Source organism: Ambystoma mexicanum, chromosome 12, assembly GCF_040938575.1.
Source record: "Ambystoma mexicanum isolate Mex_15411 chromosome 12, UKY_AmexF1_1, whole genome shotgun sequence".
NCBI lineage: Eukaryota > Metazoa > Chordata > Amphibia > Caudata > Ambystomatidae > Ambystoma > Ambystoma mexicanum.
The window spans coordinates 648,549,758-648,570,069 of NC_090936.1; the positions used below are offsets into that span (position 1 = coordinate 648,549,758).

Consider the following 20,312-nt stretch of genomic DNA (forward strand, 5'->3'; position numbering starts at 1 on the left):
GTGACGATAGAAGATTTGAATAAATATAATACCTATAAGGAGTATGCAAAATGTTTCAGGAAGAGGGAACCGTGCTGTTCATATATAATTTATTTTCATTGCCATTTTTCTCAAGCACTATTTATGCGTTTTTAAATTAAATCAGATTCATACTCGTGAGTGGGTTTGCAAATGGACGGGTGAAAAGGGAACTATTCCCTCAGCACACTGTAGGTTTCCCTCTTGCGATGAAATCCGGGAGTCACTAAAACATCTTATACTCTAATGTCCGCACTTTAAGGTCCAAAGAACTAATTTGTTATCTAGATTCTTTAGTATTGAATCTTTAGATGCATATGATCTACTATGGGCCAGAATGATGACGGGTGAGCACAAACCACTTAAATTCGCCCTGGTCTGATTCCTGAGAATAATAGAATCGGAATTTTCCCCACTGACCCCATAAAGTGGTGAGAAATGATTTGTGTGATTCTCTAGTTTTATAATTGTTTCGAGGAACAACCGATTGGTTTAAATGGCTATAAATATTATGATATGTTGCATTGAGTTTGCTTGCGAGACTTTCAACTCAACATTTTGCACATTGCGAATTTTGCACTAAAGATATGTTTGGTGAAACGAGGGATATCATCCTCTTGACAAAGTGACAGACTCAGTTTGATTAGTGGTTTATGTAATATTTTGTATGTTGTATTGTATGTTTGACCTATCTAAAAACTTGTTTTTAGGAACATTTGATACAGGTTTTCTGGATTGATGCTTTGTGATTTCAATATGTACACTCTGATTAAAATGTACGTGTTTGATGCAAGTACTTTATATGCATTGACTATTGGCAATTTTGTGCACTTATGAATTAATTAACCTACCATTTCTAATGCCCTGTCTGTATCGAATGTGTCAATAAGCATGGAATAAGCCATACCAATTCTTTTAAGTGTTTTTATGTTGCAGTATTATGAAATTACATGTATTCTTAGTTATCTTATGCTATGTAATCCTATGTACTTCTAATTCAAAGTGCTTTTTCATATTTACCATCTATGTATTATGTTTTGTAAAGGTTTTTTTAAAACCATTAAACACATTAAAAAAAAATTAAATTAAATAGATGCTAGGGAACAACGATCAAATCAATTGATTTAGATTCACTTCACGGAACAATTGAATCATTCGATGCATTGGTGATCACAGATGGCTCTTTGTGTTTGGTGACAAAGGTGCCTACTGGCATCAAGTTCTCTTTGGAGTTATTTAAGGTTACCTTGAAATTCAAGAAGTGATTTTGATTCCTCATTTAGTTGGTTCAAGTCGAGGAGCTCGTCCTCGTTGGGGAGATTGCATACGTTTTATTGTTTGAATTTTGACCATTGATTTCTTTCATTGTTTGGTTCTGCGCCCCCCCCCCTTCCTCCTGAGACATTCTTGTTTTTCTTTCTATTTGTTCTTCTTTTCTGGGCTCTCAGTTGGGCATGCTTCATCCTACACGAGAAGAATGAGTTTGAAGTTTCCTGCAACTCATTGGTAGAAGAATCTGTCGTGTTTTCAGGGAGGATTGAGCCTGCCTTTTCGTTACGGTCAATTTCGGTAAGCAGGGTGGGACTGTTAGGTGCGTCTAACAACAACGCTGTGTTGGTCCCATTTGAATCGCTAACTGCAGTATGTTCCTTTCCCTCTCGGTGTAATTCTTCCTGTCGATTATTTAAGTAATTCATAATTTCTCCTATTTTCTCTGCAATGTGTGCAACTGCCTCAAATAAGGTGTTGTTGGATGCCTATGATATAGTTTCCTTACACAGGGAAGTGTATATAGCAACTCCCGCTTATGATTTGTTTAGGCCTACAGGTAGTGGTGAATTCCTTAGTGTTTGAGTAGCTTTTGAGCATTTCCCTGTGTTAGTGGCATTATATTGATTGCTCATCATAGTTGGCATAATGGGTGCACCTGACTTTGAGGTTTTTTGGGCGTGAACATTTTCATGAGCATACGTGAAGCCCCCCAACTTGTTAGGTTTTCCAATGATGTCAGATATAGATAACTTTATGTCCCGTATCTCTTGATGGGTTAAGTCATGACCCTTGTAAATAAAATTAAGGATGCGTGTTAAAACCGGAAAGGAACAATTGTACGGTTCATTGAGGTCATGTGATTGCAAACTATTATTGTATAGGATGCACTGATTAACTTCTGAACTAAGTTGGTGCATGTCAATAGCTATCTCACTTGGGCGTCATCCTGGCAACTGCAAGACCTTGCGTGATCTTTGAGCAGCAGTTTGTTTGTGAAGAAAGAATGTGAACTAGCAGTGGGATGATAATTCGACCTAGGATACACTTTGTCAGGGGACCCAAATTGTTCATGATGATTGACATGGGGTTGATTATACAAACATTCTTCTTCTACGTCTTGGGGTAGGAGTGAGACAGGTGTTGCTGGCTCGAGTGAAACTCTAATTCGTTTGCCCCACTCTGCTTTTATGGCGGGGCGAGGATTGAGACATCTGAGATTTGATTGTCAAAGCATTCAGTTGGTTGAAGTATCATGGGAAATCTTGAAACGTTACTTGCACTATAAGGTAGTGTTCGAAGTATATTAATATCCCCATCATCTAACTCTGAAGTGCATAATTAGTGGGCATTGTCGAGGCAGAGGGAGGTGCATGGGTCTGAGCAGTTGCTAGAAATTGTGTGTCAGGTAAACAATTAGTTGCCTCTGATGAAACAGCCTGCTGACCGTATGTAGGTGCTGCGGTAACTGCAGGCTGGCCATGCGTCGGCAATTGCTGTGTAGCGTTTGGATTGATGCTGTAAGTAAACTCCTGAGTTTGTGATGTAGTAAGCGTGTCCATTTGGGGGGAGTAAGCAGTTTCCTGCTCCTGAGACCCCTAACCATAATAAGAGTAAAGAAAAAGAGTTGCATATGGGAGCAATGTGTTAGGGCGAATGAACAGCAAAGATTTCTTTAGTCTTTATTTTCAATCGCCTAGCAATTGCGTAGCCACGCCCAGATTGAGCTGATTATGATTTACTATGCCGTTGTTCAGATGTCAGTCAAAGAAATCCTAATGCTAATTATGGTTGACGAACCTCCAATAGATTGGGAAGTCGCAAAGGGTCTTGATGGCCAAAATGCAGAATTCAATTATTGTACCTGAAGCTTGCTCATTTCAGGAGTGCAGATTACCAACATATTAGTGAGGTGACAAAACTGCAGTGCGAGAATCATACACCCAAGTACTGCTATCGTTTGATTGACATGAAGTTAACACAAGCCACGGGACTATGAATCAGATAAAAGGAAAGTACCTTTGTACCGACGTCAATTATAACACTCCACGGGGTCAAAGCGTCACTGAGGTGAAGCTGACAAACTGAGAGCAGACAAGTAAGTGCAACAGCAGGGTAATGGCTTAACTGGTGCGTGATATAGTTCCAATGTTTAAGTGAACCAGGGAACCTAACAGCCTCCTGCCTCTCATGCCAAACAGGCACAACAGGCACTTCCTCAGGGCACGCGTGCACAAGCCTTTATGTAGAAGATGAGTAGTAGAGGGGGGCAGAGCTTCACAACGTAGTACTAAAAAGATATAAATAAGGCCATATATGAGAGATATATATAAAATCGGAGTAAAGTGGCCAGAGTAAGTATTTAGTCCAAGTGAATCAAAAACACACCTTGGCATTACGCAGTGAAGAAGTTGGTAAAGAAGGCTTCAGGAGTTGAGCAGCGTGTTCAGGCTCAACAGGCATTTCAGGAGCACTTTCTCGGGGGGCGCGCGCACAAGCCTTTATGTAGCAGATAAGTAGTGGGGGGGGGCAGGGCAGGGCTTCACAATGTAGTACTAAAGATATAAATAAGGTCAAGGGTTGCCCCTTGCCATTCTTGCAAATGTCCTGCTTGAAGCCATTTGCAAAGCAGCTACTTGGAGTTCAGTACATATCTTCACACAGCACTATTGTGTAGAGACACAATCAAAATCAGACCACAAGTGGGTTAAGCAATATTAAGACACATTCTCTATAAACTCTCCCGCATCCTTCATTTATACTGCTTGCTAATCTATGCCAAGCATGTGAATCTAAGCAGATTCACAAGCTCCAGAAGATGGATATTACTTGCCAGTAATTGTGTTTCTACAGTTTGTATCTGCTTAGAATCACATGCACCCATCCATCCACACCACGCGGAAGTAGAAGGGTACACACACACATGTACGAGGGAGACAACATTCTTCACATGTCAGAAAACAATGCGAGGGCGTAGATGCGTGAAGGATCTTGGATACCTGTACATGTAGGGTAGGGATAGTGTTACAGGTATGCCGATGTTGACACTCCTGTTTGCATTAAAAAATATATATATATTTTATTATATAATTATAATTGTTCTTTTATAACGCTCTTAATAGCAGCGAGTGCTTTCTAAGCGCTTTATCGGTATTAGAACCTGCAATGTGGTTCTAAGCAGATAAGTTACAGAAAGACAATTACTATTCAAAGTGTGCACATTTTTGAAAAATGTAATGTTTTATTTGATACCTAAGTTTTTTAATGGAAATATTTGATCCATTTTTAATTTAGTGCATGTTTGTTATTTGAAATAACAGATAATTTACAAAGGATAGTTTTTGTTTTAACCATGTGCCTTATTGCTTTAAATATCACAGTTTAGGGTTGTTACAATCTTTGAAAAATCAGTTAATGATTGAGTAGGTGTGTTGTTCATATGAATTATTGTCTCTTAAATCGTAGCCTACAAAGTCAGCTGATCTAAGTTATGGTGCACTTTTTACGGGTCAAATGTAAAAGAAATGAATTTTAGGAGTTTCTGTATATTTTCATTGAACTCTGTCTGCAATAAAGTAATTGAACTGAATACTCATTCCTCTAAACATTTGGTAATCATTCCTTTTCTGTTTTTTTTTTTTTTACACAGGGAGCTTGTTGCATATGAAGATCCAAAAATTCCATTAGTTCAGACAGATGTAGAAAAATTAGAAGGAAAGCCATTGCCCGTTTTTCTAAAAGGTATGATCTAACCCAGATCAAATTATTTCCAATGGATTGTGTTTGTTGACTGCATAATGTAACTTGCCAATTATTAGCAAGCTATTATGCATTGTTATGGGCCACAACGAAACCAGGTTTACAATTATCCATTTGAAATCACAAGGTAGCAAGTTATGCATTCTAATCACAGCGTGTCCGCTAGCAACTTTGTTGACCATTCTGTATTAGGATTCTTGGTTGCAATTAGCAAAGCCGCACCTTGTACAGTAATTTATTCTGCAAAAGGGCTTAAAAGATCTGTTTATTTTTGTGTGAAAAGGAAAACTATTTGGAGCTTTTTTTTTTTCTAGCAACCCGAGAGGTCTGTCAGCAGTGCTGTACCTAAGAGCCATGGTTAGCTGAGCAATCCCATTTCAGGGTATTTCACAAAATGTGAAGGTTTGGTAACCAAGAAGTGTAACATTTGGTTGAGGGGGGAGATCTTTTTGACATTTGTTTAGTAATCAGCCTGTACTTTCACATAGTAGTCCGCATGTGCCACTATGCAGGAAATGCAACAAGTGAAGGGGGGGCCTCTACTTAGAGGGTGAAGGCAACACAATAGCAAATAGCACACAGTAGAGCCAGATACTACAGACTCTACCGTCATTAGAGCTTTTTGCTAGAGGGGACAAAAGAGCAGACTACCTGAAACTTTCTCTGATACAACTTGTTCAATGCAGCCTTTATAGGTGGTTAGAGCCTCAACTGCAAGCTTGCCGATTAGCTAGAAGCTGTGAAAAGAACACAGAAGAAAGTGAATTCTACTGTGGTTAGAGCCTGCATTCTGCGCTTTCAGATTTTACTAAAGACAAAACCTGTCCTAATTATTTTGAGAGCCTCTTTGATATATTCACTAGTCTGGGGTGAAAAGTAACCTACCCCCTAGACATTTCATAAGTGGATCAATTGTGGTTCTACAATAAGCAACACTAAGCTCTTGATAGTTGCCTTCCCATTCTGCCTCAATCCCCCGCGCAGACAGCAGACTCTGCCACCTTCCTGGGAAATCTATAGGTGCCAAGCTGCTGCTTACCTCTTATGTCTTCTGAGATCACCTCAAGCCAACACTACTTTTAGCAGCCTCCACCCCATGAACTACCTGAAGCCTATCGCTATCCCGATCGAGATCCGTGTCTTGAACACAGCTAAAACGGAGCATGCTATCTTGTCTCTGCAGGAGATTTGGGGGTGTCTACACCCAAGAACTCAAACTCTTCACCAGCATGGAATTATGTCTGCAGACCAGGCCTGCTGACGCTAACAGATTTGACTTCACAAAGATCTATCACGCATGACCCACAGTCCCCAAGGTACACACAGCAGGGGGCTTACTGATTTGGTGAGAGAATCAGAGATGTGCAAGTGGATGGCCATGTCCAGTGTAAAACATCTGTACCCCTGTAGGGGGTGATCTAAGTGGACAACACAGACTGAACAAGGACAAATTACAGTATATTCAAGTGGTCATTGTATCGATGTGGCACCTTTTTACTTTCAGACATCTGGATGGAAGCTTTCTTTTGTCCAAGAGAAGCAGGACAGTTAAATGTTAGGAGTTGTCACTCTAACACTCCCTGATTCCAGCACAGTGTTGCTGACAAGACAAAAACCGAAACAAGGTGCAGAATAATTACACAAGCTGTAGAAGAACCGAATATTTGGAAATTGCTGTACTAAACACTCCAGTGACAAGTGAGCAGTGGTGTTAATAATTACTAAAAAAACAAGAGAACTGAAGGTTGAGAATTTGTTTGAATCCTCACACTGCCATAGTAGCACTGATAGAGCATTCTTAGAAATCTCTTGGCAACTATCACCCAGACAAGCCAAGAATAAGAGACAGCAAATGAGACGTTGACTACTCCGAGAACAGGATGTAAAGGTCAACAGCGAAGCCCACCTAAATAACTAATCTTTGTACTCTTTGAATTATTCTTTTTTTCTATGCTTTCAATTATGGGCTGTGCCATCCTTTGCAAAAACCTTTTCAATGGTTACAGATCAACTAAGGTCTAAATTGTGCTTGAGGGTTGGCAAACAGTCAAAGAAAAAAGGTAAACTTCTTGATGCTTGCACTCCATAATATTTTTATAATTCTCAAATAAAAGATTGGCTTTCCAGTAAAAATCACAAGAGTTGCTCATGTTTGTGGAAACCAAATCACCATTATAAGTACTAAGTCCTTCCATTCAGTCTAAAACCGTCCTATTTGTATTCTAAGTATGCATGGCGCTAGTGCCTAATCATTTGAAAAGAGTGAACATGCTTTTCATCCACCCATGCCGGACGGCCAGCTAAACAGGATATTTTTTTTTTTAAAGACGGTTAGCACTTGAGGTACAATACAGTTTGGTCAATACATTATATGAAAAAGTTGCATTTAAAACTGGATTTTCTTATGTGATACAAAGTCCTTGTTAAGCCTAGACTCCACATAAATTGTCTGATATTAATCTCCCAGCCGATACAGAAGATCAATTTCATGTGGAATTATTTAAACACAAAAGTAAGACTTTCTGAGGAAAGACAGTTTTCGATCTGCAAGAAATGTCATTGTCTAAGGATTTTTTCCACGACAGGCAGGCAGATTTGGTCTCTCCCAGAGGCAATGGCCTCTCAATCATTCATGTCTCATGTATGACTACCAGTGAACTTGATGACCCACGCTTTCAGAAAACTGATTTTCGGGGATGAGAAACTCAATTTAACGCAGAAAAATGCACGATTATTTCAGAGGTGGTTTCAGAACAAGAATATTCTTCAGCTGACACTGCACCCTCCTATATATTCCTGATGGGGGCGTGGTTTAGCAGCCATGAGCTAGGACGTTTCCAACTGCTGCTCGCGCATATCCGAGCATGATCCTGTACTTCACGGATTCTTAAATTGCAGCACGCGACACTGAAGGGACAGATAAAGCTGTGGGAAACCCTGTGGCATAAATAGAAAGTGCCCCGTGGAAGATTGGGACAAGATTACAGAAACTGTTGCAGAAACAGCAACAATGAGGCACTGGGGTGGCATTGCAAAAAAGATAGCGGCAGCCTTGGCATCCAAGACAAAGAAACGCGTGGCTCAGTGAAGAAGCGAGTCTGCTGAAAAGACGGGGAGAGGAACCTGCACCCACTCGCAGATGAGCCGGACACTGATGTCCTATCACGACAGCAAAACTGGAAGGTGCAGTTGACGGTGACCGCCGTCGTAGTAATTGGGACTCCCGCGGAGCGCGAGACGTACCGCTGCGGCAGGCCCCGCCTTGTGTACTAGGAGGCAAGAGAGAACACCTAGAAAACCCCTGAAAATCATATGTCGGCGGGAGCTCGCAGGAAGAAGACGGAGCTCCGCCGTGCAGCCCCGAGTGGGCGAGAGGCAGCAAAACATGCTGCGGGCTCCAAAAGCCTCAAGTTGCTACAGTAGCATTCGGTCTAGCACACGGATGAGGACTGCACGTTAAAGCACCTGATCCAGGCAGAATGCCCTGGAAGCAACCGCAACATTATACCAAAGGGATGTAATTAGAATGAACGAAGTGAAGAGCCCAGCACAAGAGATGTTGCTTTCGCGCCCTGAACAACGGATCGTGCAAGCCTGATTACAAATGAATGTATGAGACCTGGAGCATACAATATGGTTGCGTAGCACGACGCACATAAGGAGTGGTCCCATCTCTCATCAAATGAGATTGCATGACAGAAGAAGCTACACACAGCAATCGGGAGGCCCTAAGATCCACACCACATGCCCAATTGGAGGGACACAAAGGAATGGGGGAACCCCCCAGAGAGCAAAGATTTTGGAATTAATGACGAGCTTCATGAAGGATCTGTGAGGAGGGTCCATGACTGACTATATGGCAGGTGGGAAGACACCCTATGCTGATAGACCCTGGTCAGGGCCCATACTCCCTCTGCACACAGCGAGGCTGGTAACCGTACCTAGTTGAGCCATAGATTGAAATCCGTCGCCGAGAGGAGCCACGAGACAGCAGGTCCCCAATACAGCTGGAGCTGTGGACATTATGAGGAAGTCCCGCAGAATGGCCGGATGTGACAGCTAGGGAAACACGTAATGGCAGGACTGCACTTGCCGGGGTCACAACACATGCAGCACCCTTGGCCCCTGTTAGGAACTAGCAGTGGAAGCCAATAAACACATGGACACAGCCTAACCCCAAGGGTGACACGAGTGGAATCTTGGGCCGGAACGGAGGCGGAAAGGGCCTCAATTGATTAGAGTTGTGGGACATGGCGTCCAAAACGGACAAGCTAAAGGGGAAACAGCCATTAATGGACATATTTGGCAAATCTCCACATGCAGGATATAGTATGAAACCCCTGAGAGCAGTAGACACGGAGAGACTGCCTCTCCGAGAGACGATCACCCAATCCTACACGCCATTGCAGACCTGAAAGTGGCATGAGAATCTAAGCTGGGTTCCGCCATCGCAGAGTTGAAAACATCCCTTGAAGCCCAAATAGACGCAGCCAGCGTGGATGTCAATCATTTAAGGCAGGATGTGAGGGGTCTACCGGAACGCACAGGCAAACTGGAGAAGGATGTGACCGCGAACGCCGGCAGCTGCACCACCAACGCCGAAAAGATCTCAGTGCTCCAACAGCAAGTGTGTAACCTGGAGAACCGGGCGGGAGAGCACGAAGGAATAACATGTGCATCGTCGGACTGCCGGAGGGGATGGAAAGCCCAGACCCGGCCGACTATGTTGAAAACTTACTGCTGCAGGAAATAGGAGCCGGCTCGCTCCCGCAGGGTTTTACAGTGGAGAGAGCACACATGGCCTTGACGAAGAAACCACCACCAGGAGCTGGGGCATTAGTGCGAGAAGCAGGTGAGGGAGGCGTCCTTACCCCTATAGTTATTTTAGAAGTGATACTAATTGAATAGTATCCCCCTGCTGAGCCCTGAGTAGCGACAGCGGTCATGAAAAGGACTAGATGCGGGGTAGCCTGAGATGCAGGGATGGAGCTGCGCAACAACTGTGGTGGGGTGGGGTGGGGGTGGGAAGAGGTTGGGGTGTTTATAAAGGGGAGAGAAGGGATGTTGGGGGACTATACAGGAGCGAGCCTACGAACACAAGCTAAGGAGCAAAGGGAGAAGCACCTGTGCACCACTTTGCATAGAGCAGAGGACAAGGGAGGACAGGGGCGAAACGGGGTATGGATGAGATGGAGGACCTCAAGATCGTGACCTGGAATGTTATGGGCTCAAAAATTATTTGAAGAGGAATAAGGTCATGATGTATCTGAAGAGACAGAGAATCGACATTGCTTTACTACAAGAAACTCACCTGACAAAAGAAAAACAAGAGGTGGTGGGGAAGGATGGAGAGGGACCACCATAGGAGCAACATACTCTGCGTCTGCCAGAGGGGTAATTACATGGATAGCACAACTATTAGTCTACCATAGAGACAGCTGGAAGGATGGTGCTAATAAGAGGACTAGTGGAGAATAGAGAACTGAGCATTATCAATACATATGCCCCGAACCAAGACACCACCTACTATTTTAGGACCTTATTTGGCAAGATACGCCCCATGTCGGGGAGGCTGTCATTTGGGGAAGGGACTTAAATTGTACGTTAGATCCCAAGCTTGACAGATCAGGTGAGAAGATGGAGAGGCCTACCCCAGTAGCTAAAGCCCTGAAGACCCTACTGGGCGATTTTTCGACTAGCGGACATATGGAGGATGCACCACCCACAAGATGGGCAATACTCTCATTACTCAGCCCCACAAAACCTACACACGCAGCTAGACTATATATATGCCACACCGGAGGTGATGGGGGAACTACAGCAGTCCGAATACAAAGCGAGAGTCCTTTCAGACCACTCGCAGCTGATGGTCACATGGCAGTATTCACCGCCTGGAGCGCGGATCCCGACATGGAGACTTAGGAACGAAGCCTTGAAAGATAGTCTTCAGAGAAGACCTCAGGGAAAAAATAGAGTAATATTTTGTACACAACACTGGGAGCGTAGAATCAGCGGTTACATTATGGGAGGCATTTAAGGTGGTGGTCAAAGGGCGGCGATATCTAAATCCAAAGCCCTGCAAGGTGGAGTAATACAGGAGTTGCAAGAGGCAGAAAAGAAATTGGAGATAATAATGGGCAAGGGTGGACATTCTCGGGAAGAGATTGAGACCATACGTCAGTTGCAACAGGATTTTATAAGGTGCTGGGAGAGATTGTGTAACCTGAACTATAAAAAATATGTTGAAAGGCAGCCGCAGAGGGGGATAAGCCAGGCAGATTGCTAGCCTGGCCGTATAAGAGTGAAACACCCAGACAAACAATTAGAGCGGTGCAGGGGATGGATGGACAATTGCTAGATACCCAGGAGGGAGTGAACAAAGGTTTTCTAGAGTTCTACGAGTGACTATATATGGATTTTGGGGAGGGAGAGGAGATTGATATGGTGGAAACATTGAAGAACATCAGCCTTCCCAAACTGGAGGCGATGGAGAGGGAGAACTTATAGGCCCCAATCACGCTAGAGGAATTGGAAGCAGTGATCAAACTCATACCCACTAGTAAAGCACCTGGGGCTGATGGACTCCCTAGCGAGTTCTACAAAACGTATAAAGCAGTGTTACTCCCCCCACTATTAGCGATGCTGAATGAAGCGTTAGATAAGGGGTCGCTACCGGAGTCTCTAAGGGAAGCAATTATCCCGCTCCTTAAGCCTAACAAACCATGCATGGATTTTGGGTCATACAGACCGCTATCCATGCTTAATCAAAATAGCAAGATACTTACGGCAGTGTTGGTGAACAGGCTGAGACCGATCACTCATAAACTCATACATCCGGACCAGACCGGGTAAGTTCTGTACAGAAACATATCCGATAATCTCAGAAGGTTCCATCATGTTATAGAACAGTCGGAAAAGGACCCCAAAGAGACTGCAATAATTTCATTAGATGCAGTAATGGCCTTTGACTCTGTCAAATGGCCTTGGCTGATGGCGGCTTTGATGGAATACAGGATTGGGCCCAAATATTTGAAGTGGGTCCAGTTGCTGTACAGTAAACCACTGGCTCGGGTCAAAACGGGAGCGATCATCTCAGATCGATGGCAGTTTGGTAGGGGCACCAGACAGGGATGCCTGTGGTCCCCGTGTTGTTCATCCTAGCACTGGAACCCCTGGCGATATATTTGAGGCAACAATATGGGGAGGTGGGGATTAACACGAAAGGAGGGCAACATCTTATATCAATGTATGCAGATGATATGCTATTGTATTTGAAATATCCTGAAGAGAACCTACAATATATCCTGGAAGTAATGGAGCGGTATGTGACGCTGTCTGGCATAACAGTGAACCCCACGAAATTATGTATATTTCCCCTAGGTAGATATAACGGGATATTGCGGGAGAAACTGCTGGTGCTACCAATACAATGGGAGATCGGGACTTTTAGATACCTGGGGAGCAGCGTATATTACAGCTTCGAAGTCGAACACAAGCAGAACACAGAAGGCAGTGACCAGTATTGAAAACAGCATGAGGTTTTAGGCCAAGCTCCCTTTGACTATGATGGGTAGAGTGGCACTGCTGAAGATGGTGGTGCTGCCTAGGCTGTTACACTATTTTGTAAATATACCATTCTGGATACCCAGACGATTCTTTGTTAAAATCCAGGGAATATGCAGGGGGTTCATATGGCACAATACTAGCAACAGAGTAGCACTATGGAAATTGCAGACCGTGGGGGTATTAAATTGCCCATCTTTGAAATTTACTATCTGGCTGGCCAATTACAATACGTGGCGAGGTGGTTATCGGAAGACCCCACATCTGAGTCCAGATTGTTGAGGGACGAGTGTGGTCCGTTTTTCCTGAAAGAATGGATATGGGTGCCAAAATCACAGGAAGGGGTGGGGGGGTCAGGAATGTTAGACTTGGGACGGAAGATATGGCAAAGAGCCTGCCTGGCCATGGAGAATCCACTCCCATGTTCCCCACAGATACCGCTAGTATCACTGAATGGGGTGGATGAGCAATTACGTAAAACAGTCCGGAAACATTGGGAACCGATGAGCATTGCAACGTTGGGGGATGTGTGGCAGGAGGGGAAGGTGGTGGAGTTCAACACACTGGTAGATGACACTTGCTTACACCGGGAACAATATATCACATATATTAGACTGCTGCAGAAGATAAGACACCTGGTCAATGATAGTGTTGGAAAGCCAGCCCAACACAGTCGTGGAAACGTTTTATGATGTGTCGAACGGAGGCCATGAGATCTCCCGAATTTATGAATCACTGATGTCCAGAGTGGGAAAGGAGGTGAGCCAGTTGCGACGGAATTGGGAGGAGGAATCTGGGGAACCTATGAGCGATGGGCTGTGGGTGAGGGTACAGAGATACCACAAAAAAAGTGTCCAGGAATGTGAGGTTGCAACAAATCCAGTTATATATAACCCACAGAGCGTATATGACCCCTCCAGAAGATTGCAAGGTTTAAGAACGAAGGAACACATTCATGTCCTAAATGTGGGGTGGTGAACGCGGGATTGGTACATATGTTCTGGGCATGTCCTTAAATAAGGAGATTCTGCAGGGAGATAGCACATCTCATGGCGGAGAAAGATAGAAGGCTAGATGTGAAATCTCTGTGGGCGTGCATGGTGGGGGGGGGTTCCCCAGACCACGTAAGTTAAATCATGTGAGTAAACTTAAAGACCTGGCTTACATACTGGCAAAGCACAGAATAGCCATGAGCTGGAAAGCAAGCTGTAGTCCAAAAGCTGAAGTGTGGTGGCACGACCTTTGTAAATGGGCAGATGCAGAAACGGTGGTGTGGAGCAAAGCAGCTAATGGAGGCGAGGGGGAGAAAGCTGAAACATTGATGGCCTGGAGACACTTAGTAGCTACGCTATCGGGATCTGCCCAGAATGGCCCAGAGGAGGATGACTCCTCGGCGGGAGAAAGGGAAGAGGGATCCCCAGTTGAAGTGGTAGAAGATGGTGGTATGGGGTAGGCTCGTGGGGAGGGGTGTAAGGGGAAGGCGGTGGACACAGCATAGATACAGCACAAGAGACTTGAAATATATAAACATTGTTCACTGTCTGGTGTTGGTTTGTTTTTGTTTGGTTTTTGTTCACTTTGGTTTGTTAAAATTAATAAAAATAGTTTTGAATTTTATTTTTTTATTCCTGACCGTGAAAGATTTCATGTTGGGTTTCCCTTGTCCTGTGCACAATAAACCTGATTTTTACTTATATTTGTTATTCTCTTGCAATTTCACCAAATTCAGCTAAAAACAGTTGGTTGGTTGGTTGGTTGGTTGGTGCCGTACAGGCAATAAGGACTGCTATTTTGAAAGACAACTAAAATGGTTTATGCCATCAGCCATGGAAAAACTAAACCCATCAGTGTGAGAATGTGCATTCATAAGTAATATAATAAGCATTGGGCCCAGAAAACACACCGTACCTTATTTGTGCAGTGACTGGAATTGGATCTGTAATTTTTAATTTTTTAATTTTATTTGTATTTGATTTCAAGAACAAAACCTTTAAAAAACAAACAAATACTCAAATACAAGAGAAAGAAAACATACAAAGATTAAAATCCAAGTTGGCATACATACTACAAAATAAAATTACCTAAGTTTCAACACACTTACTTAACATATTTCTATACTTTCATTTTCGAAACAAAACATTTTTTTTTTTACAAACAAACAAATGTTCGAGGGGATATGGTCCTCCGACGTATTCCATATCTATGACAGTAATCACCACAGCTGTGCTGCTTCGGAAAATCTTTCGGCGTCTGCGTCCTGCGTCGATGCGCCGTCCTCAATTAGGATGCACGTAGCCTCAGTTACGTTTTTTCCGCGAACGTGTAAGCTTCGGAGATCTCGGCACGCCTCGATTCCACTGACTCCTGTTCTTTCGGTTCGTCGAACCTGTTGCCTCATTGCTATCGAATGTCGTCTTTGGCTTCTTCCACCCCGCGGTCCGGGTTTAGGAAGTGTCGGGTATGCGGGTCCAAGATGTCCTTGACGGATACACACAACGCTTGCCTCTGGTGCCTCGGGGAGAGCCATGATACGGATGACTGTGTCGACTGCCAATCGCTCACTTCGAAGGCCTTGCGGGAGCGTAAGAAGAAGCTGTCGGTCAGTAAGGTGGCCAAGCCCCGGAAGTCGCGTTCCCCTGGTCTTTCGACGGACGATTCGAGGGGTGACTCTCTGCATCGTCGTGAGTCTGGGGGTTCTCGGTATGGGAGTCGTTCCTGCCATTCCTCTGCCTCTTCGAGGCACTCCAGGAAGTGCTGTCACAGGTCGCCTTCCCCGTCCTCTTCCGAGGACTCTGCCCGTCGGCGGATAGCTTGTCCCAACAAGCATTCCACTCCTGAGGAATGGGATTCGTTCCGAAAGGAGATGTTGGCGATTTTTCAATTGCAGGGCTCGGGTCAGGCCGCGCCATCTGAGGACGCCGGTCGAGGCCGCACTAGAGACAACGCTCGTCGGTCTTCATGCTCGAGCAGTCGTCGCAACCACCGGGCACCTTCGAGGTCCCGGTCGGACAAGGATGGTCGCTCTAGGCATGCCCATTCCAGGTCCCGGTCCTCGACGCTATCGAGACCGCAAGACTCTGTGAAGTCTTCGAAGAAGACATCGACGCCAGCGGCGCCGAGGTAATCGACAGACTCTCGAGGCCCCGCCTCCAAGGAAGTCGTTGACGTCATCGGCGCCCAGACTGTCGAGAGACACGCTCGGGGCTCCGCCCTCGAGGCCTGTGTCGACGCCGTCAAAGCTGTCAGCGCCACGCTCGACGTCGACGCCTTCTCCGTCCACGCCCTCAACGCCTTTTGAGGCAGCCTTGTCAGAGGTACCCCGTGGCACGGTGGCACCCCCCAGAAAGGCCATGGCTAAGGCTAAACATGTCTTTGTGCCTTTTTCTGTACCCTCTTTTCAGCCTCTCGATTATATTTCTGAGGTGGATGAGGGGTCTGAGGAAGGTGAGGTTCCTGCATTGGTTCCTGATGACATTGTTTCTGGTCACAGTCAACTTGAGGACCTGCGTCAGTCACTGCACGATGCCAGTGGTCTTGACACCTCTCCGGAGGTGGAGTTTGGTAGGCCGGAGCCTGGCACGCATGCCGAATCTTCATATCGACACCTCATGTCGAGGGTCACTGAATACCTGGGTTGGTCTGCCCCCCCCTCCTCCCCCCCACCCCGGGGATTTTCAGCAGGATGACCTGGACTAAGGTCCTCCAAATGACCCGGTGCTGCCATTCCATATGGCCTTGCAGAGAAGGGTGGCTGCGGCCCGGCAGTGAGCATGTCCTTGCCGAAGAAATATCACCCAGCCAGTGGCGACCCCTGATACTTGACAACACAGCCTACTCCGGAGAGTTTGGTGGTGCAGGCAGCTACGGACCCGCAAAGCAGGCGTTGTATCCTACCATCCCTCCTGATAGGGACGACAAACGTTTTGACGGCTGGGCGAAGAAGGTATTTTCTTCTGTGGGAATGGCACTTCAGGCTGCCAACTCCATGTGTGCCTTGTCTCGTTTCATGCACACTCTGTGGAACTGCATTTCCTTAGCGGCTGATCATATCCCCAAAGGGGAGGAACGGGATGGTTTCCTTGCTATCGTGCAGGATGGCAAGGACGCCCTGTGTGAATCCGTTCAGTCGGGTCTGGACATGGTTGATTGCATCAGCCGGTCCATCGCGGCGAGCACCGTAATGCGCAGGTTTGTGTGGTTGCGGAAGTCGGGTTTTCCTCCGGATGTGCAAAGCCGGCTCCTCAACATGCCCTTTGATGGTCAATCTCTTTTTGGCAGCAAGGCTAACGAGAGTCTTGAGAGGTTGCAGACCTCGAAAGCTGCAGCGAAGTCGTTGGGCGCTGCAGTCCGCCAACCTCCACCTCTTCGTCCTAGGGGACAGCAATGGAGGGGAGGTTCCTTTTGTTACTACTCATCCTTTAGTAGAGCGAAAGGAGCTGCAAGTCAAAGGGGCAACCGTAGGAGTGCCAGAGGTGGAAAACAAGGTACTCGGGGTTCTAAGGCCACGTGAGCAGTTGCCTCTTTGCCCTCAGGCACTGCCGCAGCCGCTTCAGCTCAGTGATGAGGCCCATGCTTTGCCGGTTGGGGGAAGGCTGGCGCAGCATCTTGTAGAGTGGCGTGCCATTACTTCAGATGTGTGGGCTCTGGAGATCATAACCCACGGCTACTGTCTTCCTTTCCGGCAAATGCCTCACGACAATCCACCAGGGAATCTCTCTTTGAAGAGTGCGGATCCGCTCCTTGCGCAGGAAATTAAATCCCTGCTGGAGAAAGGCACCATAGAACTGGTTCCTGTTGCAGAGAGGAACAAGGGATGGTATTCCCCTTATTTTTTGATTTCGAACAAAGACGGGGGAATGAGACCCATCATGGACTTGCACGGTTTGAACAAGCTCCTTCGGAAGGACAAGTTCAAGATGGTTACTCTTTCTCAAGTCCTCCAGCCCCTTCAACTTCAGGACTGGTTGGTGTCTCTCGACCTCAAGGAAGCTTATTTTCATGTGCCAATCCCTCCCAAGCACAAGAAGTACCTGAGGTTCGCGGTTGACGACTCGCACTTTCAGTTTTGGGTCCTGCCGTTCGGATTGACCTCTGCCCCGAGGGTCTTCACCAAGCTCATGGTGGTGGCGGCAGCGTATCTCGGGAAAAGGGGGGATTCACGTCTACCCATACCTGGACGATTGGCTGATCAGGGCGCGCTCTCCCGAGCAAGTCCTGGATCATCTGTCTGTCATTTGCTACTCCCTTCACAAGCTGGGCTTCTCCCTCAACTTAAAGAAGTCCCACTTGACGCCAACATCAGAGCAGTGCTCGACACGTCCCTGGGGCAGTGTTTTCCTCCCCAGGTGAGGGCTCATCACATTCAGCAGATGGTGCACAAGTTTCAACATGCCCAGAATCTCCCTGCATTCGAGTTCTTGAGATTGCTCGGCCTCATGGCATCCTGCATTCTTCTGGTGCCAGAGGCCAGGTTGCGGATGAGATCTTTGCAATGGGCACTCAAGCTCCAGTGGTCTCAGTCCTCCGGCAGGATGTCAGACCCCGTTCAGGTGCCGCCCTTGATCACCCAGGACCTTCTGTGGTGGGCCTTTGAAAGCAATCTGCTGAAGGGTGCTCTGTTTTGGCTGCCCTGGTGACGATCGTGATGGACGCGTCCCCCACGGGATGGGGAGCTCATGCCAACGAGCTGACAGTCAGCGGTCGTTGGTCTCCGTCGGAGTCCAGACTCCATATCAATCTGTTGGAGCTGAGGGCCGTCAGGCTTGCCCGGAAGGCTTTTCTGCCGACTGTGCGAGGAAAGAATGTCCTGATTCTGACGGACAACACAGTGGCCATGCAGTACTTCAACAAAAAGGGGGGGCAGCGTCACTTCCTCTGTGCAGGGAGGCGATGCAGCTCTGGTTCTGGGCAATACAGCAGGAAATTTCGATCTTGGCAGTTCATCTGGCTGGAGACGAAAACGAGACGCGGACGCTCTGAGCAGGCAGAGCGCGATCTCTCACGAGTGGGAGTTGGCTCAGGAGATTCTCCTGGAGATCTTCGCCCTCTGGGGGACCCCTCAAGTGGATCTCTTCGCCTCCAGTGTCAACCGGAAGTGCGAAAGGTTCTGCTTGTGGGAATTTCCTCCAAGCGGAGCCTTAGGAGACGCGTTCGTGGTGGAGTGGTCATTCCCACTGCTGTACGTGTTTCCTCCAGTCCCCGTCATCCTGCAAGTGCTGCAGAGGTTACGGAGGTTAGGTTCCCGGATGATCCTCATTGCTCCAGCATGGGCCAGGAGGACGTGGTACCCGGACCTTCTCGACTTGTCCATCTGCCCTCCACGTCGTCTTCCCTATCGAGACGATCTGCTGTCACGGAAGGGGGGGGGTCAGGTTCTTCATCCAGAGGTCAGATCCCTCAACCTTCACACTTGGCTTCTGAAAGGTTGAGGTATAAGGATTTGGGACCTCCCTGAAGACGTGATGGAGGTGTTGCTTTCGGCCAGACGGCCGGAAACAAGTCCCTGTACCGTTGCCGCTGGAGAAAGTTCTGCGACTGGTGCAGGGTTAAGAATGTGGATCCTTTTTCATGTGACATTCCTGTGGTTCTGTCTTTTTTGCTTTCTTTAGCCCACAGGGGCTTGCTAGTGGGTACCATTATAGGTTACCTGGCGGCACTGTCCATATTTAAGCGCTCGTCTGAGTAGTGTTCTTATTTTAAAATTCCTTTAATTTCTCAGTTTCTAAAAGGGCTCACTAATGTGTTCCCTCCGTCACCTTTCCAGGTGTCCGGTTGGGATTGAACCTGGTTCTCAAGTTTGTAATGGGTGCTCCATTTGAGCCTTTACTTTCTTGCCCTTTGAGACTGGTGAACTCTTAAAACTGTATTTTTAGTTGTGGTCACTTCCGCTCGCAGAGTAAGTGAGTTACAGGCACTTTTCAGTTAAACCACCCTTCACTGTGTTTCATAAGGACAGGGTTGTCCTTAGAGTTCGTCCTTCCTTTCTTCCGAAGGTGGTGTCGGAATTTCATTTAGGCCAGAAGATTATTCTCCCCCACATCCTGGTAAGGAGGAGGAGAGGCTCCATAGGTTGGATCCTAGGAGCGCTTTAAGCTTCTACATTACTCGCATGTCCCGGGTCAGAGTGGACGTCCAGCTCTTTATTGGATACGCTGGAAGGCGTTTGGGACAAGCTGTGACTAAGCAGACTTTGTCCAGATGGATTATCTTGGCAATTTCTGAATGTTACCGCCTGGCGGGTAAGGACCCTCCGGTAGGTTTACGGGCCGATTCGACTAGGGGTATGGCTGCCTCTACTGCCCTGCAGAGGGGTGTTCCTATTCATAACATCTGTGATGCAGCCACCTGGGCTTCGGTCCATACTTTTGTACATCACTACTCCCTAGATTCTATCCGTGGGCAGGATCTGGCAAGGCGGTCCTTTACTCTGCAATTTGATTGGACACTCTAAATTTGTGTATTCTAAATTCTTTTCCCACCTCCTTACGTTGGTACTGCTTTGGGAGTCTGAAATAGATATGGAATACGTCGAAGGACCCAATCCCCTTGAAGAACAAGTTACTCTCTTACCTGGTAACGTTCTTTCAATGGGATGGTCCGCGACGTATTCCATATCGCTCCCTCCCTGCCTTCCCCGCTACAGAATTTCTTATGCGATTGCACCTTACGTTTCCGCAAGGCTTTCTGTGGTCATACTGACAGTG

The 20,312-nt window shown here is 46.4% G+C and overlaps 1 protein-coding gene across 2 annotated transcripts in view; it reads left to right on the forward strand.

Moving 5' to 3' along the window:
• Positions 1–20,312, forward strand: part of PUS7 (pseudouridine synthase 7) — a 1,198,018-nt gene that overhangs the window by 1,129,479 nt on the left and 48,227 nt on the right. For both annotated transcript variants that reach the window (XM_069629126.1, XM_069629125.1), the window contains one exon: positions 4,937–5,028. In XM_069629126.1, the coding sequence (XP_069485227.1) occupies positions 4,937–5,028 (92 nt within the window). The remainder of the gene's footprint in view (positions 1–4,936; positions 5,029–20,312) is intronic.